This window comes from Vulpes lagopus, chromosome 2 (genome assembly GCF_018345385.1).
Source record: "Vulpes lagopus strain Blue_001 chromosome 2, ASM1834538v1, whole genome shotgun sequence".
Classification (NCBI taxonomy): domain Eukaryota; kingdom Metazoa; phylum Chordata; class Mammalia; order Carnivora; family Canidae; genus Vulpes; species Vulpes lagopus.
Window position 1 is genome coordinate 72,363,147 of NC_054825.1, and position 26,827 is coordinate 72,389,973.

The following is a 26,827-nucleotide window of genomic DNA, read 5'->3' on the forward strand; positions in this document are numbered from 1 at the left end:
TCTTTCATGAGCATCTTTGGTTACACCTCATCATTTTTAAAGCCCACTTCAAAATGTGACCCCTGGTTAGAAGGGGTGAATCTCTTTGCTATGAAGTGTGAGCTACTTCTTGTGTCTCACAGTTGGCTCATTTATGGCTATTCTGAGGATTTAGAACAAAACATCCTGACTGCACCTATAGGCAAGCATTTGCTTTAGATACAAAATTAAAAAGAGGTGGAGTTCTCCATATCTCAGAGAGAGGCATCAATAGGAAGACTTAAAGACACATGCTCCTTATTCATGATTTTTGGGTCCTTTCCTACAATAAATGCGAAGTTTAACAGCTCAAATTTTTCTATTTGTCAGCTAATGCATATCATATTTCAAATATAAGAGGCAGGCACATTGGAGGAGTTGTTTCACACAGCGGGCAGCAGAGTGTAGTGGAACAAGGGCTTTGGAGACAGCAGATCTGGGTTTCAATCTAGGCTCCATCTCTTAGTAGTGTGGCAGTAGTCAAGTTACCTAACCTCTCTGAACCTCAGTTTTCATGTCTCTACAATAGGGATAATAATAACACACTTTACAGGGTTGTTGTAAAGAGTAAATGAGGTAATAAGTCAGGCACTCAGTTCACTATGTAGAACGGAGTAGGTTCTCAAGAAATCGTATTTTCTCGGGGCGTCTGGGTAACTCAGTCAGTTAAGCATTTGCCTTAGGCTCAGGTCATGATCCTGGGATCAAGCCCCACATAGGGCTCCCTGCTCAGTGGGAAGTCTGCTTCTCCCTCTGCCTATGCCCCTCCCCTCGCTTGTGCTGTCTGAAATAAATAAAATCTTTAAAAAAAAAAAAAAAAAGAAAGAAAGAAGAAGAAATGGTATTTTCTTTTTCATTTCCCACTTAAGCGAGTTGGTCATGAGAATGTTTTCCAAAATTAAATACAACTTTTCCAAACTCTTAAATCAAATCTCTAAACTACCTAAGAATATTTCCAGACGCTTATTGAAGGAGGAAGTTACTTCTATTTTCTTAAAATCTCTGATGTGGGAAAAAAGGAAAAGCAATACCAACCAGAAACTACATTAGTGCCTTAAACCATATCACACACAAGAAGGGGTTAGCTTAATAGGGGAGGAATAGTAAAGGGAACAAAAGTAATTAGGGGTTCCCACTCCTGTCAGATCTCTTCTCATCTGAGTAGAACCACTATCTCTACCAGCTATATGGAAGCTGTATTAATTCTCCTCCTACACCAATTGAGCACATAACCCTAAAAGGCATTTGTATTTTATCAAACTGCATAACTACTGAGATAAGAGTCTGGCAACAAAATGCCTGACAAAGGCATATCTCCCACTTCTAGGAGGAAAAGCAAGAAAAAAGAATTTAATACACTCTTCTGTTTACCTCTTCCACTCCTGGGGACCAGATGTAAGGGGCTTTTTGTATATAGAAAATGATCTTATGAGTGAGTCCATCTGCTTCTGCCCAGAGACCAACTCCCCAGGGGCTCTGCCTTTTCCAACTTCTAAATACAAACTGAGGGATGTCTGGGCACATCTGGTCATCATTTGATTTTAGGCTTCTATTGTGTTCAGTCTGTGGGGGAAGTAAGTCTATAAATAGCTCATGCTGCTATGCCTTACATTTAAAAAAAATGAGAACCATCAACTGCCTTTCCTGGAGAGAGAAAACAGGTCTTCACTGAATCCAGCTCCCTCCCTAATGATCATACATTAAGTCAGTATGCTAAGTAGCCAGCTTCAATCAACTAATTCAGATACCTATTTTATTATAAGAGTAAAGGGTACCTAGAAAGAAAACCAGGAGGGAGCTCCAATTAAATTGGTGAAATTTTTTTAATTTAAAAAAAATTTTTTTAGGGAGAAAGAAGGGGCATAGGGAAAAGGAAAGAGAATATTAAGCAGGCTCCACACCCAGTGTAGAGACCAACTTGGGGCAATCTCACAACCCTGAAATCATGACCTAAGCTAAAATTTTGATTTTAGTCAGATGCTTAACTGACTTAGCCACTCAGGCTCCCCAAAATTAATGAATGATTTATATGATGCTTTGGGAAGTCTCTGATCTTTTTGGAAACTCACCAAGCTGCGTGGTTAAATCTATTTATGTAAAACACCACTTTCTAGTCTTCTTTTTTTTTTTAAGATTTATTTATTTATCTATGATAGACATAGAGAGAGAGAGGCAGAGACACAGGCAGAGGGAGAAGCAGGCTCCATGTTGGGAGCCCGATGCGGGACTCGATCCTGGGACTCCAGGATCACGCCCTGGGCCAAAGGCAGGTGCCAAACCGCTGAGCCACCCAGGGATTCCCCCCACCTTTTTTTTTTTTTAAAGATTCCACCTTCTAGTCTTAAAAAAGAAATGTCCTTCCTAACTTTGAAAGAGAGCTCCAGGTTTAAATCCTATTAGTTCCAGAATACATCAGTCATGTTGTGAACTAGTTTTTTTTTTTTTTTTTTTTTTTTTAAGATTCAGTTGTTTTTTTTTAAATTTTAGAGAGGAGGGAGGGACAGAGGGAGAGAGAATCTCAGGCAACTCCCTGCTGAGCGCAGAGCCTGATGTGGGGCTCAATCTCATAAGCCTGAGATCATGACCTGAACCAAAATGAAGCTGGACGTTCCTAACCGGCTGAGCTGCCCAGGCACTCCTAAACTAGATTTGACAATCTCCCTTTCCAACAAAAAATACCTACCTCCCTCTTCAAGTTTTTTCAAACTATTAAAATAAGTATTTACCACACCATGAAGCAATTATCTCTCCCTCAAGAACTATGAATTCTTTTTTAAGATTTGAGAAAAAGCAAGTATGCACAAGTGGGAGGGGCAAAGGAAGAGAGAATCTGAAGCAGACTCTTTGCTGAGCACAGAGTTTGAAACAGGGCTCAATCTCAAGACCCTGAGATCATGACCTGAGCCAAAACCAAGAGTTAGACACTTAACCAACTGTGCCACCCCAGGTGCCCCCAAAACTACAAATTTTTAATGGGTAACTACAGTGTCCAATTCTTATTGGTTATTTCCAGGGCTTCGCACAATTCTTGGAATATGTTTTTAGTAGATATACATTGAATGAATAACTAAACAAGTTAAAATAATTACATACTATATGACCCTAACGGCTTTCAGAAACTAAAACATCAAGTTGAATGTTTGTTTAAGGGAGAGATAACAGGAAAGGGGCCAACCAAGTAGAAATGACAAAGATAGAAACAGATTGTTTCCTCTTCATCCTCATATCAGCTCAGAACTCCAAAAAGACTATTTTTTTGGACCCCTGCGTGGTTCAGTGATTGAGCGTCTGCCTTCAGCCCAGGGTGTGATCCTGGGGTCTGGGGATGGAGTCCTATCTCAAGGCTCCCTGCAGGGAGCCTGTTTCTCCCTCTGCATATGTCTCTGCCTTTGTCTGTACCTCTCTATATATATCTCTCCTGAATAAATACAATCTTAAAAAAAAAGACTATTTTTGCTGAAAGCTGAGCTTATGTAAATGTATATAAATCACAGATTAGAGCCAGTATACACCATAGTGACCACCCCTAACTTCAGATTCTGAAAGAGAAAATATGAGACCAAACTGATGTCCCAAAAACTGCAGTTCTGAAAGAAAAGCAAGTAGCAACAAGGATGTTGGACAGCCAAGATCTACAACTGCAATTGCTCCAAATATTACAGAGTAAATTATCAATTTCTGATTTTTTTTTGGCTTTAGAATATATGGAAAAGTCTCCTGCTCATGTTCTAGAAGCCATAGCATACTATCACGTGCCCAACAAAGGCTCTGGCTGCCTTTGGTTTACAAGACAAATGCTAAGTTAAAATTTGCTCTGCTAGAGTCCATAGAGCAAATCACAAACCATTGTGGATCATCTGCTGACACCAGTCATAACGCTATATAATCTGTGGGATACAAATCAAACACAGTCTCCATCTTTGCAGTATCTAAAATATATAGCTGAAATAAAGCTAAAGAATATACTAATAGAAGGAAAACGACACTAGATGGAAATATGGATCTAAAAACAAAATGAAGACCAGAACTAGTAACTACATGGGTAAATACATAAGATTTCTTATTACTTAAATCTTTGATAGCTTACTATTTAAACAAAAATATTAATATATAATAGAGTTCATAATATATGTAGATATAAAGTTTATGAATTGATAGGATAAAGAATGAGAGAGAAGAAACAGAAGTATTCTAAGGAAGGAGGGGAAGTAGTATATTATCACTTGAAGGAAGATTGTAGTGAGTTAGAAATGTATACTATAAACCCTAAGACAACCACTAACAAATCAAAGAGTTATAGCTATAAACCAACAAAGATAAAATGGAGTCATAAAAAAATCCACTCCGGGACGCCTGGGTGGCTCAGCGGTTTAGCGCCGCCTTCAGCCCAAGGCCTGATCCCGGAGATCCGGGATTGGGTCCCACGTCAGGCTCCCTGCAAGGAGCCTGCTTCTCCCTCTGTCTGTGTCTCTGCCTCTCTTCTCTCTCTCTCTCTCTCTCTCTCTCTCTCTCTCTCTCTCTGTCTCTCATGAATAAATAAATTAAAATCCTAAAAAAAAATCCAATCCAAAAAAAGGTAAAAAAAAAAAAAAATACAAGGAAGCTCCTGGGTGGCTCAATTAAGCCTCTGTCTTTGGTTCAAGTCACGATCCCAGGGTCATGGGATGGACCTCCACATGAGGCTCTCTGATCAACAGAGAGCCTGCTTCTCCCTCTCCCTCTGCCTCTCCTCCCACTCATGCTACCTCTCAAATTTTTAAAAATTTTAAAAAACACAAAAAACAAAGAACAAGTAGGACAAATAGAAAAACAAATAAGCAAAATGACTGTCACAAATGTATTGGTAATTACAATAAATGTAAATCGTTGTCAAAATAGCCCCAATTAAAAGTAGAAATGATCTGATTAGGAAAATATATATGCTGTCTACAATAAATTCACTGTAAATATAAAGATATAAATAGTTTAAAAGTCCATAATAGCAAATATATTATGGTATACCCACATAGAAGGTTACTATGTGGGGCAGCCCTGGTGGCGCAGTGGTTTGGTGCCGCCTGCAGCCTGGGGCGTGATCCTGGAGACCGGGGATCGAGTCCCACATTGGGCTCCCTGCGTGGAGCCTGCTTCTCCCTCTGCCTGTGTCTCTGCCTCTCTCTCTAGCTGTGTCTCTATGAATAAATAAATAAAATCTTAAAAAAAAAAAAAAAAGAAGGTTACTATGTGGCTGTCAAAAAATTTGAGGAATGATATAAATGGATATGAAAATGTCTCTAAGATATATTAACTGAATGAGACAAGATACAGAATAATATGTGTGTGCTCCAATTTTTAAAAGAGAAGAAAAAAAAAGAAAAAAAAGAAAAAGAAAAAAATTAAAAGAGAAGAAATACACAATTATATGCATATATTTGCACAGAATTCTCTGAGAAACATATGAGGAACTGATAACAATGGTTGCCTCAGCACAGGGAAAGGTGGTGGCTGGAGATAGAAAAGACATTTAATTTTCGCTATATATCCTGTTGTACCTTTTCTTCTGCTATATGCACATATTACCTATTTTTAAAAATCAAGACAGTATTTTTAGAAGAAAAATATTTTTATTAAAGAATTAAAAGCAGAAGATACTTTCATTGGCAACATATAGAACTCAGCATACAGACTATCTTGTTTGGTATAGAAACAACAGAAAATAAAATGCAGTAGTAATAACAAGTGATATTAAAAGGCACCTGGGTGGCTCAGTTGGTTAAGCATGGCCTGATTTTTTTTTTTTTTTTTTAAAGCATGGCCTCTTAATTTCAGTTCAGGTCATGCTCCATGCTAGGAAAGAGTCTGCTGGAGATTCTCTCTCTCCCTCCTCCTCTGCCCCTTCCCTCTCTCCCGCTTTCTCTAAAATAATACATAAATAAATCTTTTAAAAAAGAAAACAAGTGATATTTACTTGATGTTTCTACTCTTTTCCAAAGTCACCTCAAGCCTAATACTTACTTCTATTGTAACAATATTCTTGTAATGTTGGTAAGTGAGAATTATCACTCCCTCTTCAAAGTCAAAAAAATCGAGGCTATTTATATCACATAAAACTTGTTCCACTAGACCAAAAGCCCTCAAGGTTTGCCAGAAATGGCAGTTATGTAAGTGGATATGGTAGAGTCTAACACAGCTTTCTTGAGTCAACCAGACAGGCTCTTAAGAGAAATTTCAATCAGAAAATAATCCACATTGGAGCACCTGGGTGGCTCAGTCCATTAAGTGTCTGACTCTTGATTTCTGCTCAAGGTCATGATCTCAGGGTTGTGGGATCCAGCCCGGAGTAGGGTTCACACCCAGTGGGAAGTCTGCTGGAGATTCTCTCTCTGCATTTCCCTCTGTCCTTCCCTGAACTAGCATGTGTACATCCTCTCCCTCTAATAAATAAATATATATTTAAAAAGAAAATAATCCACGTTTTATAACCCCAAAGTAAGCACAGTTAACTGGATCTTGAGAAAAGTAGTCATCAATTTAGATTTGTATAAATTACAGTAGAATGTATCACATACTCTACAGTCTTTTAAAGTGTAGTCCTCAGACTAGCAGCATCTTGACTCCACCTCAGACCTCTTGGTTCTAAATCTATTTCTCTAACCTTAATTACTTTCAGGGGTGTTATGTGTCTCTTGGTGATCTCTTTAAAATACAGACTTTAATTTAGTACCTTTGGGTTGGGTCTGAAAATACACACTTACTCTTTTTTAAAAAAATATTTATTTACTTATTTGAGAGAGACAGAGAGCAAGCAGAGAGGGGGCAGAGAGAGAGGGAGAGAAATAATTCCCAGCAGACTTCCCCCCACCCCCTGCCCCACTGGGCAGGGAGCCTAATGCAGGACCCTATCCCAGGACCCTGGGATCATGACCTGAGCCAAAGGCAGGCATTTAACCAACTGAGCCACCCAGGTGCCCTATCTTACACATTCTTATTCTTGCCTTGCAGTCTTTGCTTAAGACTGAGTCTTTCCCTCTGACTCAAAGGACCTCCCTTGAACTTACTCAGAGCAATCTACTATTATTGTTGTTCCTCTGGATTCCTGAAGTATTTACCATTAAATACCACTCATTTAACACCTGAATGTTCCGTATTGTGGATTATTTTTATGTATCTAAAGCCTGATATTTCCAAAAAGACTGTAAACTTTCTGAGGACAGTGACCACGTCCTATGTCTCTTTATATTCCACATAGCACTCAATCCCATTGTGTTGCAGATGGTAGTTGCTTCCTAAATGCTCACTGAATGAAAGCAATATCAGTGTGCTAGAGAATGTGGGGTATTAAAAGATGGATGAGGCCCAGTCAGCCTTCAAGTATCCTAGTCTATTAAAATATGTATATGCCTCTGTGTGTGTGTGTGTGTGTGTGTCTCTCATGAGTAAATGAATAAAATCTTTTTTTTTTATGAATAAAATCTTTAAAAAAATAAAATAAAAATAAAAAAGTATTTTATTTATTTATTCATGACAGACACAGAGAGAGAGAGAGAGAGAGAGAGGGAGGGAGAGAGAGGCAGAGACACAGGCAGAGGGAGAAGCAGGCTCCACACAGGGAGCCTGACGTGGGTCTTGACCCTGGGTCTCCAGGATCACGCCCTGTGCCGAAGGCAGACGTTCAATCACTGAGCCACCCGGCCTGCCCTAAAAAAATTTTTTTTTAAGTAAAATCTTAAAATTAAAGGTAGTGAAAAATTGTGGTGTTACTTTCAAATACACGTGAAAATATCTCAAGCAATATGGTTCTATCACAAGAATACGAATAGATTGATTAGTGCAGCCCAGGTGGCTCAGCAGTTTGGCGCTGCCTTCAGTCTAGGGCATGATCCTGGAGACCTGGCATAGAGTCCCATGTCCAGCTCCCTGCATGGAGCCTGCTTCTCCCTCTGCCTCTCTCTCTCTCTGTCTCTCATGAGTAAATAAATAAAATCTTTAAAAAAAGGAATAAATCGATTAAGCAAAATAGTTTTAAAAGAAAGCCCAAGAATATGCAAGAATTTAGTAAATAATAAAAGACTTTTCATATCAGTGGAGAAAGGTTGGTGTTCAATAAATGATAATGACACAGATGGCTGAGGCAAAAAGAATAAAGCTGAAGCTCTTTCTTATTCCAAAAAATTTCAAATGTTCAAATATTGAAAAGATACATTTGTTAGTATATCAGGGAATAATGGTCATTTTTACAGGGGGTAAGGGGCAGAGGGAGAGAGAGAATCTTAAGTAGACTTCACACTGAGTGCAGAGCCCCCACTCGGGGCACAATTTCACAACTCTGAGATCATGACCTGAGCCAAAATCAAGAGTCAGATGCCTGAGCCACTCAGGCACCCAAAATTTATGTTTTGGCACCCTTAATCTACATTTAAGACATACACACAGAGAAAAAAAGAAATTACCATGAACAGAGCCAAAACAAAAGTAAAAATGTGAAATATTTCCAGTATCTGAAACAGGGGGATCAATTTCCTTAATATGCTAACTGCCCAGATCACACCCTGGACCGAAGGCAGGCAGCCCTGGTGATGCAGTGGTTTGGTGCCTGCCTTCGGCCCAGGGTATGATCCTGGGGTCCTGGGATCGAGTCCCACATCAGGCTTCCTGCATGGAACCTGCTTCTTTCTCTGCCTCTCTCTCTCTCTCTCTGAATAAATAAATAAATAAATCTTAAAAAAAAAAAAAGAAAGAAGAAAAAGATGTACAATACAGTAGAAAAATGGGGAAAATATAAGAACATATAATTCACAGAAAAGATACAAATGGCCAAGAAACATGAAAAGATGTTCAATCTCAATTATAATGAAAGAAAAGCAAAGCCAGTAAAATACTATTTTTACCTGTCAGATGCTCAAAGATTAAAAAGTTTGGTAATACTTAGTATTGACAAAAGATACACTAGGGTATTCTGATAAATTATTGTTAAGAATATAAACTGGTACAATCTCTTTGGAAAGCACTTAGACAAAAATCTACTGAAATTTAAAACTCAATAGCTGGATATGCAACAGCACTTCCAGAAATTTGTCTGTTATACTTTCAAAAGTGCAAAGATGTTTATTCTAGTATTCTGTATTACAGAAGAAACCAGGAAATATCCCAACTGTCCATCACTAGAGAACTAGTTAAACTCTATTATCTTTATACACTAGAATTCTATGCAGCATTAAGACAATGAGGGGATTCCTGGGTGGCACAGTGGTTTGGTGCCTGCCTTTGGCCCAGGGCGCGATCCTGGAGACCCGGGATCGAGTCCCACGTCGGGCTCCCGGTGCATGGAGCCTGCTTCTCCCTCTGCCTGTGTCTCTGCCTCTCTCTCTCTCTCTGTGTGACTATCATAAATAAATAAATAAATAAATAAATAAATAAATAAATAAATAAATAAATAAATAAATAAATAAATAAATAAGACAATGAGGTGGAACCACATATATAACAAATAAATTAGGGCCAGGATAAACTGAGTAGAATAAAGCACATTGAAAAACAGTAGGTACAGTGTAAACTCCTTCACATTTTTTAAAGGATATATAATATATGCTGCTTATGTTTAGAGAACGTCTGAAAGGATACCAAAGAACTTGCAGACAGTGGTCACCTCTAGAGAATGAGACTGGGTGGGGGGAGCTGTGGAAGGAGAAGGTTTTTTCACTTTTTACATTACACTCTTATGTACTATTTGCACATTTTATAATTAGCTTGTATTGCCTTTATAGCAAAATATTTTAATAAAGTAATTAATTTGCTGACACTTTTTATGGAGTCATCCACTTTCTGCTGAACACAGAACTAGAGAGAAACCAGTCCCATTTTTTTCTCCACACTTTCTGAACCTCTTTTAGAACACTGCACTAAGAAGGGGCCTTTTGTTGGTCAGCTAGACTGGCTCCCCCAAACAGAGGACCATTGACATGATGCTAAGAGGGTGCTTGGACACAGACTTACTGTGCAAATAAGTATGCGGGAGAGAATTTAGCACATGGCAAGACAGACCAGGTGGCCGGCCTCCTCTGGGGACACCTACTGTTATCAGTCTGCCTGTGCATGCTTATCTACTATGGTAGACACACAGATCTTTTGTTCAAAGGGCTACATTTTATACCCCCTTGTTTAGATGATTCTGTAGATCAGTTTTTCAAAAGACTCTCAATCATCACCATCATCACACTTTTCTTTAAGCAATTAACCGACAATCCTATTAAATCCAGGACAAATTCAAATGTAAACAGAGTGTGTGTACAAGGCAACTTGTCAGCATTGCACATACAAGCAAGAGAACTTCTGAGTAATGCCAAGGACAACTGTCTCGGGAACCCTATTCATACTCAGGCTGTCTCAAGTCTGCAACTGACTATGGAGCTTTGGGCATGCCTCCCCTATAGATAATCTTTCTGGTCAAGATCTCAAGGTCCCAGATAGTACCAGAAATTTCTGTCAGCCCTTGGCTCACAGGGGAGAAAAAAACTATCCAAACAAGCTTTTGCATTTTAAAAGATTTCTCTAGTTTCTGCTGTTCATTTTTGAATAGGCATCCAGCACCAGCAGCAAACATTAAGTCTCAAAGATCTCAGTTCGTCAGATTTTATGAGTCTGAAAGCTACTCTTTAAAGATTCATAATCAAGTTTCTAGAGAGGGGAAAAATGTGTTAGATGAAGCCAAAAGAATGACCTTATTCCCTTAAAATCCAGCCCATGGCCATGCTTATGTAGCTGAGCAGCTGTGCTGCTGGCAGGGGAAAAGAACATACTGAAATGAAACACTCATGACAATCTCCCTTCCCCCACTCGTGCCTGCAGGGCCCCATCCAGTTATTGCACAAAAAGGCTTTTTCTTATAAACTTCTCTCCCTTCTACTTCTGTCTCCATTTTGGTTGGGAAGAAACAGCACTAGTGATGGAATGTACACAGCTCTCTAAATATTCATGAGAAAATGCTTTGACGCCCACACGCTCCCTAGCTTCCCTAATACATACATGCATTAAGGAAAAGACATGCATAGAGAACTGATAAGTGTCTTGGTTCTTTAACTTAAGTAAATTGTAAGGTTTTCTCAGAATAGGCAAGATTCAAGAAGGCAGAGTCCTAACTGATCTTTCATCCGCTGAACCATAAACTGCATAATTGATCCAATAACCATTAATTGGCCCTTTAAAATGTATGGCACTGGGCAGCCTGGGTGGTTCAGTGGTTTAGTGCTGCCTTCAGCCTAGGGCGTGATCCTGGAGACTCGGGATCAAGTCCCACATCGGGCTCCCTACATGGAGCCTGCTTCTCCCTCTGCCTATGTCTATGCCTCTCTCTGTGTGTCTCTCATGAATAAATAAATAAAACCTTTAAAAAAAATGGTATGGCACTGGGGGCACCTGGCTGGCTCAATCGGTGGAGCATGTGACTCTTGATCTCAGGGTTGTAGGTTCAAGCCCCATGATGGGTATAGACATTACTTGAAAATAAAATATTAAAAAAAATTAAATGTGCAACACTGGATGTTCACAATAGCCAAACAGTGGAAGAAGCCTCGGTGTCCATCAAAAGATGAATGGATAAAGAAGATGTGGTCTATGTGTACAATGGAATATTACTCAGCCATTAGAAATGACAAATACCCACCATTTGCTTCTACATGGATGGAACTGGAGGGTATTATGCTGAGTGAAATAAGTCAATTGGAGAAGGACAAACATTATATGGTCTCATTCATTTGGGGAATATAAAAAATAGTGAAAGGGAATAAAGGGGAAAGGAGAAAAAAATAAGCGGGAAATATAAGAAAGAGAGACAGAACATGAAAGACTCCTAACTCTGGGAAATGAACTAGGGGTGGTGGAAGGGGAGGTGGGCGAGGGGTGGGGGTGACTGAGTGGCAGGCACTGAGGGGGGCACTTGACGGGATGAGCACTGGGTGTTATTCTGTATGTTGACAAACTGAACACCAATAAAAAATAAATTTATTTAAAAAAAACACTGGAAATACAGAAATAAACAGAGCTGTATGTGGTGTGGCATGTGAAAGCTGAGACTCTGGAGTCACATGGTCAAGGGTTTGAACAAATACTCAGTCTATGACTTGGCCATACGATCTTAAAGCAAGCTACTCAAATTGTCTGAGCCTGCTCCTCTTGAAAATGGAGATAATAAATAAATTAATTAATTAATTAATTAATTAAAAAAATTTTTAAAAGAAAATGGAGATAATTCTGAGAGTAAAATGTGCCCTAACCCTAAAAACATCTCCCACTCTGTGAGCCATCAGATTCCTTCTCGTCTTAGTTTCCTCTACATGCTCCCCCTCCTCTTGCCCCTCTCTAAGATCCCTCCCTCAGTTTTAGTAATTCTTCCACCTTCTCTACTCTTTTCCCAAAGCCTTTATTCACACTCCAAGCTTGTAACGCATAAAAGAAAAAAGGGTCACAGTCCATTTCTCCACCTCATTCTACTTACTTTGAGAACTAGATCATTTGCCTTTTTTTTTTTTTTTAATTTTATTTATTCATGAGAGACAGAGAGAGGGGCAGAGACACAGGCAGAGGGAGGAGAAATAGGCTCCATGCCAGGAGGCCAATGTGGAACTCGATCCTGGGACTCTGGGATCACGCCCCGAGCCAAAGGCAGACATGCTCAACCACTGAGCCACCCAGGCGTCCCTGCCTTCATCTTATAATGGGTTGGGGTTCCCAGAAAGAAACACTGCTTCTGTGGCGGGGGTATCTAATCATAGCTTGGTCACATTAGAGAATCTGGAATAGGCCCTCAATACTTGCCCATGCTACTAGATAACAACAGTGCCCATTTCCTCATCTTGACTGAGTAAAGAGCCAGAAATAGATCCATTCTAAGGAACAAGAGATTTCCTTGGGATTCTGCTAAGCAGCATATTTCCTGCCATGTGGGAACCTCTGTATTGCAGTTCATGATCCTTGTCACTAGAATAAGCAAACAATTCCCTGGCACTTCCCTGAAACATTAACCACAACTCTGAACTAGCCAATGAGAAAAAAAAATTTTGGGGGAAGCCTGGGTGGCTCAGTGGTTGAGTGTCTGCCTTTGGCTCAGGGCATGATCCCGGAGTTCCGGGATCGAGTCCTACATATGGCTTCCTGCACAAAGCCTGTTTCTCCTCCTTCGCCTGTGTCTCTGCCTCTCTCTCTCTGTTGTCTCTCATAATAAATAAAATATTTTTTAAAAAGAGAAAAAAGAGAAGAAAATTCTTTGACTTATTTTTGTCTCTCAAGAGCTTCATCTTTAAATAAGTGTCTTGAGGGCAGCCCCGGTGGCACAGCGGTTTAGCACCGCCTGCAGCCCAGGGCGTGATCCTGGAGGCCTGGGATCGAGTCCCATATCAGGCTCTCTGTATGGTGCCTACTTCTCCCTCTGCCTGTGTCTCTGCCTCTCTCTCTCTCTCTCTCTCTGTCTCTATGAATAAATAAATAAAATCTAAATAAATAAATAAATAAATGTCTTGAGTAGTCTCCAGCATTTCTTCTAATATCAACATTCGGGATTTTTAAAAAAGTTTTTATTTAAGTAATCTCTACACCCAATGCAGGGCTCAAACTCATGACCCTAAAATCAAGAGCTGCATGTTCTTCTGACTGAGCTAGCCAGGCACCCCTCAACATTCTGGTATTCTAAAGTCAAAATATTTAGCAACCACATATCAGGATTCAAAAATTCTGCACATTACTCTTCATGTCCTAATTACATACAATCCCCTGCAATTTACTTTTTTAAAAGATTTTCTTTATTCTTGAGACACACAGAGAGAAGCAGAGGCATAGGCAGGGGGAGAAGCAGGACTCAATCCTGGAACCCTGGGATCACGCTGTGAGCTGAAGGCTCAACCACCCACTGAGCCCATCCCAATCCTCTGCAATTTAATTTGAAATCATCTATTTTATCCTAATAGAACTAAAGGCCAATTGGTTCTAATGCTCCATAAATTGTTAAAATCATCATGTTCTGTACTTGAGATTATACCTGTCTTTTCCTCTATAAACCAACATTTCTTCATTAAATAATCACATGCAGATGCACACAAGGTATACTATACTGATAACGGCTTTCTACAGTCAGCCCTTCAATCATTTTTAGAGGTATGTGGGGTTTTCCTCAGAATACTCTTGGAGTTTCTAACATTCTCAAACTAAAGTCTAGAACTGAAGAAAATATTCACCAAAGAATGTGTTAACACACACATACACACACACACTCTCCACTCCCCTTCAGGGCTCTGTGAGGGTGGGCAATGGATGCACTGTGTGTTGTTTGGTGTTCAGTGCATTGTGGAAATTAAATAAATACTATAAAAATAAAAGCACAATCACACTGCTGCTATAATTTCAGTTTTGGATTCAGAGGTTATGGGAAGGAAATCTCTTGCACACTCACATGATTTTTTATCTGGAAAAGGCACAAGTGTTTTAGGTATTGTGCTTCAGCCAAATAACTGACCATTTTAAAATAAAGATTCCCAGGAGAATAGAAGCACTTGCTTTCCACAAAGGGCCGGGTGGCTTTTTGTTCCTGGACGTGCTGTTGACTCAGTCTGCACTTGTTTTGACAGCCAATTACAGTCCTTTCTTAGGAAAGCTGAGCTAATGCTCTTCATGGAAAGTTTTACAAACACAAAACTACCCAAACACAGTACACTTGAGGAGAGGACTCCTGCTCCAAGAGATATTCCTGACCAGGAGGAAGGGAGGGAAGTTAATTTTCCAAGTGGATCATGCTGATCCAGAAGGGATCACAACCAAAATCAAAAGAGGGATATTTCAAATCTAGTTCAACTCTTAGAAGCATGGGCCTAACTTCTCTCATACTGTGATAGGGTAATCACAACACGGAACAAAGCCACAGTACTCAGGACCTTCCTTATCAACTCTAGTTGCCAAGCCCTGGACTGGGAACATAATTATTTCATTTCCTCCACACAGGAACTCAAGCTCAAGAAACCAGGACTCAGAGAATTTAAGTAACTTGTCTAAAGTAAGCCAACTAATAAGTGGCTATGCCTGAATTCAAACCCAGATCTAACTTCAGAGAAGTAGATTAATATTAATATGGATTAAAAATAGAGAAAATGTAGGCCAATTTTGAAGAAAAGCTTTGGCTGCAAGTCCAACAAAGACAAAAAAAAAAAAAAAAAAAAAAAGGAAAAAAGAAAAAAGAAACAATTTAGATGAATAACAAGCTGCCTTAAGAATGGGAAGCTAGGGCAGCCTAGGTGGCTCAGCGGTTTAGCGCCGCCTTCAGCCCAGGGCGTGATCTGGAAGTCCCGGGATCGGGTCCCTTTTCCCTCTGCCTGTGTCTCTGTCTCTCTGTGTCTCTCATGAATAAATAAAATCTTAAAAAAAAAATAAATAAATAAATAAATAAATAAATAAATAAATAAATAAATAAAATCTTAAAAAAAAAAAAAAAAAAAAAAGAATGGGAAGCTAATGATTACACAAGGATCACAGGGTAATACACAAGACAGGTGGTATAATGCTCTACCAGCCCCATTCACTACAGTCTTTTCTCTTTCTTCCCCTTCACCCTCTCTCCTCTTTCCTAATTTACTCTTTTTCATATATGTCTCTCCCACTCCGTTTTTCTTCCTTTGTACACTGCAGCAGAGCATATGAACTTTGCATTCAGATAACCCTGTGGGCAAATCCAAGACTCATTTCTTACTGTGTGACTTTGGGCAAATCAAGTAACCTAAGTCTGAATTTTATAAAAGGATAAAATCTTCTACCTTTTAGGCTGCTGAAGGGATTAAATCAGACAATATGAAGAAATGACCAAGTCTCCGAGTAGACTGAGATTTCTTTTGAACATCTGTGAGGCTTTGCTAGCATACAATTTAGAATTGGACAGTTCTGGATTTGAATCCCAGCTCCACCACCTACCGGCTAAGTGATTTGGGCAAGTCTGGGAACCTTTATGTACCTCATTTCCTTATCTATAAAGTAGAATAAATAGTAAGGACTTAGATTTGGGAGACAATCAAATGGAATGATAAACATTTAGAATCTATTGATATTTAACAAATAAAGCTGCCTCTCAATAGAACTTACAGTAGCTGAAATGTTCTCTAGAGGCCCATGTTTGTGCATGCCTGATCTATTTATCAAGTGTGTCACCACTAAGGACTAGTAAGTGCTAAAGCACTAAGAAATGCTAATCTTGAACCTATCTTCTGAGGCTGTAAAATAAATATAGAAAGAGAGGTAGAGGGGATCCCTGGGTGGCTCAATGGTTTGGCGCCTGCCTTTGGCCCAGGGCACGATCCTGGAGTCCCGGGATCGAGTCCTACGTCGGGCTCCCTGCATGGAGCCTGCTTCTCCCTCTGCCTGTGTCTCTGCCTCTCTCTCTTTCTCTCTGTCTCTGTCTTTGTCTATTATGAATAAACAAATAAATCTTAAAAAAGAAAAGAGAGAAGTAGAATGGTATAATGCATTGAAAAGACCACATATAAAGCATGGGTCCTGTATAATGCCATATAAATCAAACAGCTGTATCAGGAAAATGAGGGGGATGGAAATACTTCTGATTTTCCTGATTGGGATTGCTACTGGCATTTAGTGAGTAGAGGCCAAAGGTGCTACTAAACATACTACAGTGCACAGGACAGACGCCCACAGCAAAGAAATATCTGGTCAAAACATCAATAGTATTGAGGTTGAGAAGCCCTAACCTAGATGACTGCTAAGTTCCTTTCAAGCTGTAACATCCTAAGAGACTATAATGAGGCAGCACCAACACCAAATAGATGGCATCCTTACCAACATTAATAAAGCAATGGCTTATGACATTGCTCAAAATCCCTGTACATCCAATGGGCGAACATTTTCCCTCCAATATCTGAATATTCTGAAATCAGTGCTGCATTTCTGAGAGTGAGGATAGTCTTTTCTCACAATCCTCCAAGGACTTGGGCCCTTGCTCTTTGCAGTTAGAATCTGTGCTTCCAAAGCCATGAGATTCCTTCTGGCCAAGTAGATGATTTAAATAAGTCTGAATCAAGGTCAGAATAAGATACTACAACAGCAGACATGAATCTCAGATACATCATGCCAACTGAAGGAAGCCAGACTCACAAGACTACATACTATTATTTTATTACATTTGCATGGTATTCGAGAACAGACAAAACTATAGGGACAGAAGACAGATTAGCAGTTGTCAGAGGCTGGGGGTAAAGAGAACTTGAAGGGACATGAAGGAATTTGGGAAGTGATGAACTGTTTTATACAATGATTATAGCATAAGCTACACAACTGTGTAAAAAATCATAGAACTAAAAAAAAACTTCATTGAACTGCACACTAAAAAGGTTAATCTTACTGTATCTAAATTATATACTTCAATAAAACTGTCCCCTCTCACCACTACCTAAAATATAACCACAAATGCTACAGAGAAGATTGTTGTACTTTGGGAAAGGCTGAACTGGATGACATCAAAATTCTTTCCACCTCACATCCTGTGATTTTATGACAGTCTGCCTTCTGCCTCTTCCTACCCTGGTGACCTCAGAGTTAAGTCTGGGCTCCAATTTCTGTGTTAAAGCAATAAGTCTCTCTGACCAAATCATGTGTATATGAGTCCTACTATCATTCAGGGATCTCAGGCCCTACTTTAACTTGTGACAGAGGCTCTTTCCTTGCTGTCTCCTACTTTAACTCCCCTTGGGACTGATGAGGGCCTTAGATAATTAATAAACAAGTGAGAATAAATCTCAGGGGACATTGGTTTTATCTCTCTGCACAGGCTTCCTGTTGAAATCCCATTTGATCCTTCCATTGAACTCCATATCAGTCAACAGAAGAATCATATTTATGAACTCCCTTCCTCTATGGACTTTTGGGCTTCCCACTACATTATTTTTATACACTTAAGGTATAAAATGTGAGTCTCACACCAAAATTATACCCAAGTTTGTTAAGATACATACCGATATGTAGTTCTGTTTAGACACATTAATGACCCAGATTATTGATCTATCAAATGCTACATAAAATGGTTAACTTTTCTTATATCCAGAATAGCCCTAGGGTGCCTCAATGGCTCAGTCGGTTAAAGGTTAAGCAGTTAACTCTTGATTTCGGCTCAGGTCATGATCTCCGGGTCCAGAGATTGAGCCCCATGTCAGACTCCCTGCTTGCTCAGCAAGGAGTCTGCTCAAGGATTCTCTCTCTCTCTCTCTCTGCTCCTCCCCCCACTTGTGTGCACACACTCTCTTTCCCTTGTTTTCTTTCTCACTCTAAAATAAATAAATCTGGATCCCTGGGTGGCGCAGCGGTTTGGCGCCTGCCTTTGGCCCAGGGCGCGATCCTGGAGACCCGGGATCGAATCCCACATCGGGCTCCCGGTGCATGGAGCCTGCTTCTCTCTCTGCCTGTGTCTCTGCCTCTCTCTCTCTCTCTGTGACTATCATAAATAAATAAAAATTAAAAAAAAAAAAACTAAAATAAATAAATCTTTTTTTTTTTTTTAAATGGCTCTAGATATGCTATGGCCGGGTAAGGCTGAAACAGCCATTGGAATGCTCACATTTTCTACTAATAAGACCACTGTCTTCTGTGACACATATACAGTCACAACTGTGAACTACTGTAGGAGTCCCATCCTCTTATTTGAAAATCAGCTCCTTTCTGGCTCTTCACCAATGATGATCTCAGTAGAACAAATACAAACATCAGGAACAGATACCTCATACATGCTTGAGCCTTAGGATGAAAATCAAGGCCAAAGACAAGCCTGGACCTCCCAGTGCTTCCATATTCCAAAGGACAGAAAATATGGTAAAGACTAGGTAATATCCATACTGACCTTTTCTGCTGTGCATTTACAGCAAACACATTGTGACTACAAATATAGGGTGCTCATATTACAACAAAGGGGACCCACAATAACAAATTCTACAGTGGTCTAGAATCTTGTTTCCACATGTTCCCCTCAGAAGAGAAGAATGGGGGAATTACACTTCCATGGTTTAAAATTATTCAATCATCTCCACAAGTCTCAGCAGCAAAAAATCAATACTATCCTCTAAGTCACTCAAACTTGATAAGTTGCTTCTTTGGCATAATCAGAAAAAGTTTCACAAAAAACAAACACTTAGCAGAAAGCATATTTTAGCTTTTTATTCAAAAGTACATAGTCTGACTTTGGTGCCCGGGTGGCTCAGTTGGTTAAGCGTCTGCCTTTGGCTCAGGTCATGAACCCAAGGTCCTGGGATGGAGCCCTGAGTTGGGCTCCCTGCTTAGGAGAGAGCCTGCCTCTCCCTCTTCCTCTGCCCCTCCCCTTCACTTGTGTTCTCTCACTTTCTCTCAAATAAATAAATTAAATCTTAAAAAAAAAGTATATAGACTGATAAGCAATATTTGTCCAGGGTTCCCCCCAAAATATTTCCATTTCCAGTGGTATTTCTTAAGGCCATTATTCCTGTAGTGTTTTTCTCATACGTGTGATGATACTGGCCCACAAAAGACCAAATAAATGATTTTTCTAATTTTAGGGATAGGCTTTCATAAAAAATATCCTGGAAGCTGCTAAGGTGAGTCTCTGTTCTCACTTTAGTCTGTGTTCATCTAACTGAATGAGGCAAGGCTTAAAGCCCATGATGGGGAGTGAATACAATGATGGGCAAAGCGTAAAGCCCATGATGGGGAGTGACCAACAATGCTCAAACCAGAACAACGCTGCTGCTTTACAGAAACAGATAGAAGCCCCATAGACCCACGTGGCCAGGCCTGTTTACTCAGAAGCTTGTGAGAAAGATAAGTAGAACTATCCAGGGACACAAGAAAGGTGACAGCCTTTCCAGGGAGGCTTTGGCTGGTGCTCTCAATTCTCAGCATATCAATAGAGTTCACCTCTTGCAAGCTGCCAGACTAGCTGAACCCAAGGCCCAACCTAGGACCATAAGCATAAGAAAAGGCCCAAAGATACTAGCCTCTAGAATCCCTGGGCCTCTCTGCTGTATACAGCACAGGTCAAGTTTGCCATGAACCCATTTTCCTGCCACAGGAGTAGAACAGTACCTGAACTAACTTGTACCCACCTAAATCATGCTGAGGCCCAAGTCTAAATGGACACTAGTCAACTTCTATGCCCTACTCAAGCAGTCTTTTCCCATCTCTTTTGTTCTTTCTGCAAAGAACAAAACGCATGGGCTTTACGCAACTGATGGCCTCTCACTACTACTTCTCAAAGCAAAACATTATTAGTTTCTGACCAAACTATTAAAGAAAGAAATAGCCAGGCCCCAATTCCATGTTAATTTCCCAATAATTATCCAATTAGGGAGCACTGAGGAAAGTGAAGGAAAAATGACATTACCACATCCTGAGATGCATACTGAGGGTCTTCTGGGTTGACTGACCAGTAGCAGTAATCAAAGCCAAATGCCACAATCTTCTCCCGGGAGTCTCCAAAGCCATCTGGTCGACTGTCCACCTAAAATCAAACATAGGGTAGAATCTTCTCTATCGTAATATCAGAATCTAGCCAGTGCCATTTGATTCCTCCCAACTATAGCTAGAGCAATCCGGACTGATCATGAGAAATCTTTATGTTATCTACCTGAAAAAAGGAAAAAAGTAAACTTTGTTTTCATATCATCAAATAAAAGCTCCAGAGAATTAAGTTTGTCTATAGTACTATCACCTATCTGCCTACATATGAACCAAGCACAGAACAGCTTAGGAGAGAAAGACTTTCCCTCTCTCCTAAGCATCTTTTTATCACTATCATTTTTTAAAATCTTTTTATCACTATCTTTTATCACTATCATTTATTTCTCCAAGTGTTTCTATAAAGGATACCAAGAGTGCATGAGTAGTTCAGTGCCTGGGCCTGACAAACTACCAACCTAGGGCTTTCACAGAGGTCCCTGGGTATCTACCCCCAGTGAATTAGAAAGCACAATGGACACAATAGCAAGGACCAATTCAACTGCCCAAGGTAGATGAGGGTAGGATCAGAGATTGGAACCACATTGACCTCCAAGTACAGGGAGAATGGTATTATTGTCACAAATGTTTTATCTTACTATTTAATATTTAGACTCTGGACAGGGATAAACAAACCCTAGCACTAGTGACCATAAACTACGGTAGAAAGAGACTATCAGAATGACTAAGAAATTCTTGGTGGATAACGACCTCAAGAAAGTAAGCCACTAAGTAGGTGTGCAGGGGGCAGATTTGAGTTTGATCTTGGCCAAGATTGATTCTTAAAAAACAAAACTCTCAGCTCTCAGAACAAAGCCCTTGAAGTATGTAAGCAACAGTGATATAAATAAGAGACTGCAGAGAATAAAAAGGTCTTTTGTCCCTGGGGAGTTCCTATTGAAAGTTTTGCAGGTCCTATTCTCTTTTAGCAGAAAGCTGCTTACAAAAGGAAACAGATCACATCACAGAAGTGGGGATGGCTGGTAGGGTCCAAATAACCCTCACTCTACAAGTCAGCTTCCTCAGCTCTCAGGAATGCTGAATACCACCTGCAAGCTGTCTACAGCAGCAATCACAAGGCCAGCTTCCCTGTCTCTCTCCACTTCCCAAGGCCCAGAAAGAAAGAACCCCTTCCACTTCCGCTATTCTGGTAAACGGAGGAATGGGATGAAGGAAATTAGCCCTAGGAGGGAGTGGTGGGTGGGGGAGGAAGTTCCCAGTATTTGTCCAATTGTGACTCAAAGGTCAGTCAGATCTGTAAAAGAAACTGTGCAGCACAACTCAGGATAGCAACTGACTCCCTTCTGAGATCTGATGCTACTAAAATCTGTAGTAATGCGTCTATATTAAGTGATATCCCATGAGAGGGTTGAGACAAAGTGTAACTGGTGGTCTAGTGAGTTAAATATACCCATGGATGTACCCAGCATGCCTTACACTAGCCATGATGCCCACAAACAGTAACTGACCAGTTTCCAAACCGCTGCATCCTATTTGACAGAACTTGGGCTGCAATCCCTGTAGTTCTTTCCTGCTTTATGTTTATATTTGTTTTGGTATAAAATTCTTCCCTCTCCCAAGCACCCACCCTAAACACATTCACATGCATATCTTTATCCCAGAAGCCCCTGTAATAAAAGGAAAACAATTTCAGGCTTACCTTTAAATTTCTGATTTTTGCCACATTGCCATCAACTTCCACAATAATTCTTCCCCCTTCTTTGATCTCCCTAGAAATAAGACCCAAGGCCATATGAGAAGAAACATTGCTTTAAAAAAAAAATCAAGAAAAGAGAAGCTGAGATCAGCGCTACTGGAACAAAATGTTTCCCTACTGTCCCTGTAAGTAGCTGTCCCTGGCTGACATGCTTCTCTGGATCATTAGAATTTGGCTTTGGAACTGCTAAGAATTACCACTACTGAGCACCGTCCATGTGCTAGGCACTGTATTAGGTACAGTATATACTTTACTTCATCTTACACAATCTTCCCACTAACATACCCTCTTGACATGGTTTCCTACCATATCTTCATTTTTTCAGATGGAAGATGGAAGCCGAGAGAAATTTTGTAACTTGTCATAGGTCACATATCAAGCAATGGCAGAGCTGGGATTTAAACCAAGATACAAAAAAAAAAAAAAAAAAAAAAAAACCAAGATACATCTGACCAGAAAGCCTGGACTCTTACCTTGAAACTCTGGAGAGTATCTTTCATTCAGCAAGCACACAATAAGGCATCCCCTCTCATCTTCTTTGGGATTTTGAGCATGGATAGTAATGAAAAAGGTTTTGGAGTACTCTCTGTTGAGATACTGAGAACATATTTCCCAAATCCTTTCCTTTTATCTTCCTAAATTGGAATGAGAGCCAAGATCCTCAAGAATTTTCCTATGTTGTGATTATGTAGTAACAATGCTAACAACTAACCAACCCCTAAATTTACTTTAAGTGGCTTAATCCAAGTGACCCATATATTTGAAGCCCAAATGAGCAGACTATACTCCATTCTATATACGAAATCTTTAAAAAAAAAAGAAATCTTTTTTCATAACAAGACCTTTAGCTAAAGTGCTTAATGCCAGAATGTTAACAGATAAAAATTAAATTTGTTAGCATTTCCTCCACTACAATGAAAGTAATCAATTAAATTACCCCTAGCCCAGGACCTTAAAGTTAAGAAAATATGTTCTGTCTCATTTTTATCTTTCCTCATGGTTCTCAGGATATGACCTTGAGAATTTGGGGAAGGAAGAACAGGCATATTGAGACAAAGGTCTTTACATTTAAGATTATTTTTTTAAACCGGTTAGTAAGTCTGGAATAAAGCCCTGGATAAGAAATTTCCCTCTCCCACGTAGTAACATTTGTTAAATTTCCTCAAGGCCCTAATACTCTTTCTTTGACATTTCATGCTAGATAGTATTTAAGGCAGCACAAATATTCTTAGTCCCTCAGGATCACAAACCACTCACACACACACACAGCCCCTGACAATTCTGAAGAAAATCTTTCATCTTTGTTGTTAACATTTTACAAAATAACATTTTTCCTTTCTCCATTTTAAAGTAGGTTTTATTATCCCTCCTCCCCCTATAAAAGTAATACATAGATTGTAGTAAATTTGAATAAAGGAAACAGAAAAATGATACCATGATTTTTCCAAATCTATTATCTAATTTTTTTTTTGAAGTATGCCCTTTCTTGAGGATTCATCTAAGACTCTTTCACATAAAGCAGCCTGAAAAGAAGTGTCCTAAATTTGACTTCTTGGAAGATACAAACTCTAAGGGGAAAATGCTGCTCCTTCCGGGCCTGGACCACTGTCATTGGTAACCTAGTGATTCCAAGCTATTCTAAAACAAAATGAGGGAGAATTAAAATTGAGAACAGAAAGAAAGGGCACTAACCTCAACTGGGGAGCTGGCCACAGAATGAGAGTCTGCAGAGATGGAGCCTTGCACGTGGCAGAGTGGCAATAACTGCCACTTGCCTCTGGGTCCTGAAGTCAACCAACAGGCATTCATTCCTTAGGATGAATTTCCCTTTGCACAGGGGTAAATCCTCAGTTACACATTTACTTCTAGTACAATGTTTCTCAAAGTGTGGTCCACAGGTTACCTTGGAATTGGAATTACATGAGATAGTGGGGTTTATTAATTGTAATTTCTGTTAACAAGTTGCATTATGGTGTGGGGGGAAGGTAAAAAACAAAACCAAGTTGCATTATAAGAGACTCCCTAGATGGATTGTTTGCATACTATAATTTGAGAATCAGTGTCCTAGGCAGGTAAATAAGCAAGTCATTACCACTTATTACTTATCATTTGTAACTTAAAAAAAAAAGCAGCTAAGAATAAGAAGTAATAAAAATAGTCGTTAAAAATTATATAGCTAACACTTTATTGGACACTTAAAATGAGCCAAGCCCTGAGTATTTTTAATTTATTCTTTCATTGACTCTTCATTAAAAAAAACATTAGAGTAGTTATCCTATTTTACAGATTTAACACACACACACACACAGAAAAGGAATATAGTATATGAACAGTAAATTTTGACAAGGCAGTGGGGAGTATTCCAAAGCCTATAATATTGGCAGAAGAGAACATGTTCCTTCAATGATGAATGATTTTGGATAGACAAGGGACAGTATCATATAATGAGCTAGCTACAGACTTTCTAATTATGGGAAACTATGAAGAGTGAGGAGGGAATCAAAACCATTTCCCACATTATCATTTTACTAATGGTCAGTGCTAATCCTACGAAGGAAACAGGCATTTGATCAAGAAGTACAACTTTCTGGTAATCTCAGGAAGGAGCAGCTTGGTTGGTCCACTGAATGGAAACTTGGCTTTCCATACTCTTAGACCTTAAACGAGACCATTTTCTCATCTGGAAAAACAAAAAATGGAAGCTTAAACCAGATGATCTCTAAGATTTCTTCCCAAGTACATCATCAGATCTTTTTTTTTTTTTAAGATTTTATTTATTTATTCATGAGAGACACAGAGAGCGAGAAAGAGAGGCAGAGACATAGGCAGAGAGAGAAGCAGGCTCCATGCAGGGAGCCTGATGTAGGACTCGATCCTGGGACTCTGGAATCATGCCCTGGGTCAAAGGCAGGTGCTCAACCGCTGGGCCACCCAGGGGTCCCTACATCATCAGATCTAATGATTATTAACTGAATCTGTGCCAATGACTTATTTGAAGGTTGAACAAACCATATAATGAGCAGAGTCCCTACATTCGGATGAGCCTCAAAAAAAGATGGTGAAAGTTAAGTAAACTCTGGAGTATAGCTGCATCTCCGCAGGATTCTCTGAGAATATGGGAGTAGTCTCGACTTCTTAGCAAGTGGGGGGGGGGGGGGGAGGGTTACACTGGGTCTATCCACATTTGCTCCTGAATCTTCAGCCTGGAATAATCTACTCACAGCTGGGTATCTGCAGTATTGACACTCTACCTCTTGATGCTGAAGGCTCTTAACCTGAAAGTAAATAAGCTTTTGTATCCTTTTTCCCCTACTTTTGTCTGATAAGATAAATTACTCTCTACTGTGGCTGCAAGTAACTCATTTCAACAGCATTTTCTTAATCTAATCCACGCTATTTAGATATTCCTAGCTCTCGAGGAATTGAGAAGTTACTGTTACGAGTGGCCAAGGTAATTATGCTGAGTAATCTAAAAGAAGAGTTTTGCAAAAAGATCTGCTGGAGGCTACCTCCAAGGTAGAATAATCCTCTGAAAACTCCAATCCTCAGTAACCACATCCAGTAATATAGAAGCCAGATGTCATAAGCCACTTAGCAACCTAAACCCAGCAGTTCAGGCGTGTGCTGCTTTCCTTCTTTCTCCATTATATCTCTTTTGTCTTTTCCCTTTCTTTTCTGTTCTCCTGTTTCTTTCTCTCATCCCATTGTTCTCCACACTACTCTGTCAGTTGCATGACTTCTCAAAACCAATCACCACATCAGGGACAAATATAATCCCCCCTACTACCAAATTTGTTATGGGAGACAATTCATTGTTTGATCCTTCTGTCTAATTTTTACGACATCTTAAGCCCTAGAAAATTTTAAACCTCCCAAATCATTCCACTATATGTTTTCTGGTCCCAAACTACACTCTGCCAGCTTTGCCTCCTCTCACTCCTCTCCCTCTATGCACCCTCTCACCAAACCACCAAAACTTTTCAGTTTTCTAACAGCTGAAGTCCTTTGTTCTCAGTGTTCTTTCCACAGAGTGCTCTCTACACCTGTCTGCAAACTCTAAAAACTCTTTATTTTTATTTAAATTCAATTAGCCAACATATAGTACATCACTATTTTCAGATGTAGTTTTCCATAATTCATCAGTTGCATAGAATACCCAGGGCTCATTGCATCAGGGGCCCTCCTTAATGCCCATCACCCAGCTTTTTAAAAAAACAGTTCAGGAGCCTCTCACTGGCCCAGCTGTAGAACATCTACTCTTGACCTCAAGGTGGTGAGTTCAAGCCCCACACTGGGCACAGAGATCACGTAAAAATAATTCAAATACCATCCCTTCTCTGACTTCCCAAACCTAGGAGTGGAAAATCAGCGAAAAAGGGAAGAGATTATGTAGTTGGACACTGGCTGCCTCAAGAGCTGAGAGGTGCTGCATCAGATTCACCCACGAGGAAATGGACACGTGACCACGCTGAGGAAAAGGATTAGAATAACTTCCTTCCACTTCGCAGTTCTGCCGACTGGCATAGGATGAAAACACCATCTCCCTGGGCCTCAATGTCCCTCTCACGCCTTACAACCTGGCTCTCTCCACATGTGAAACCCATGTGCGCCCAAGAACGC

The 26,827-nt window shown here is 39.8% G+C and overlaps 1 protein-coding gene across 3 annotated transcripts in view; it reads right to left on the bottom strand.

Moving 5' to 3' along the window:
* Positions 1-26,827, bottom strand: part of STARD9 (StAR related lipid transfer domain containing 9) — a 134,013-nt gene that overhangs the window by 106,672 nt on the left and 514 nt on the right. For 2 of the 3 annotated variants that reach the window (XM_041744225.1, XM_041744224.1), the window contains exons 2-3: positions 22,151-22,220; positions 20,378-20,494 (exon numbers count right to left, since the gene is read on the bottom strand). In XM_041744225.1, coding sequence (XP_041600159.1) covers positions 20,378-20,494; positions 22,151-22,220 — 187 coding nt within the window. Of the gene's footprint in view, positions 1-20,377; positions 20,495-22,150; positions 22,221-22,680; positions 23,632-26,827 lie in introns of those variants that run through there. The other variant, XM_041744226.1, reaches the window with a different exon arrangement.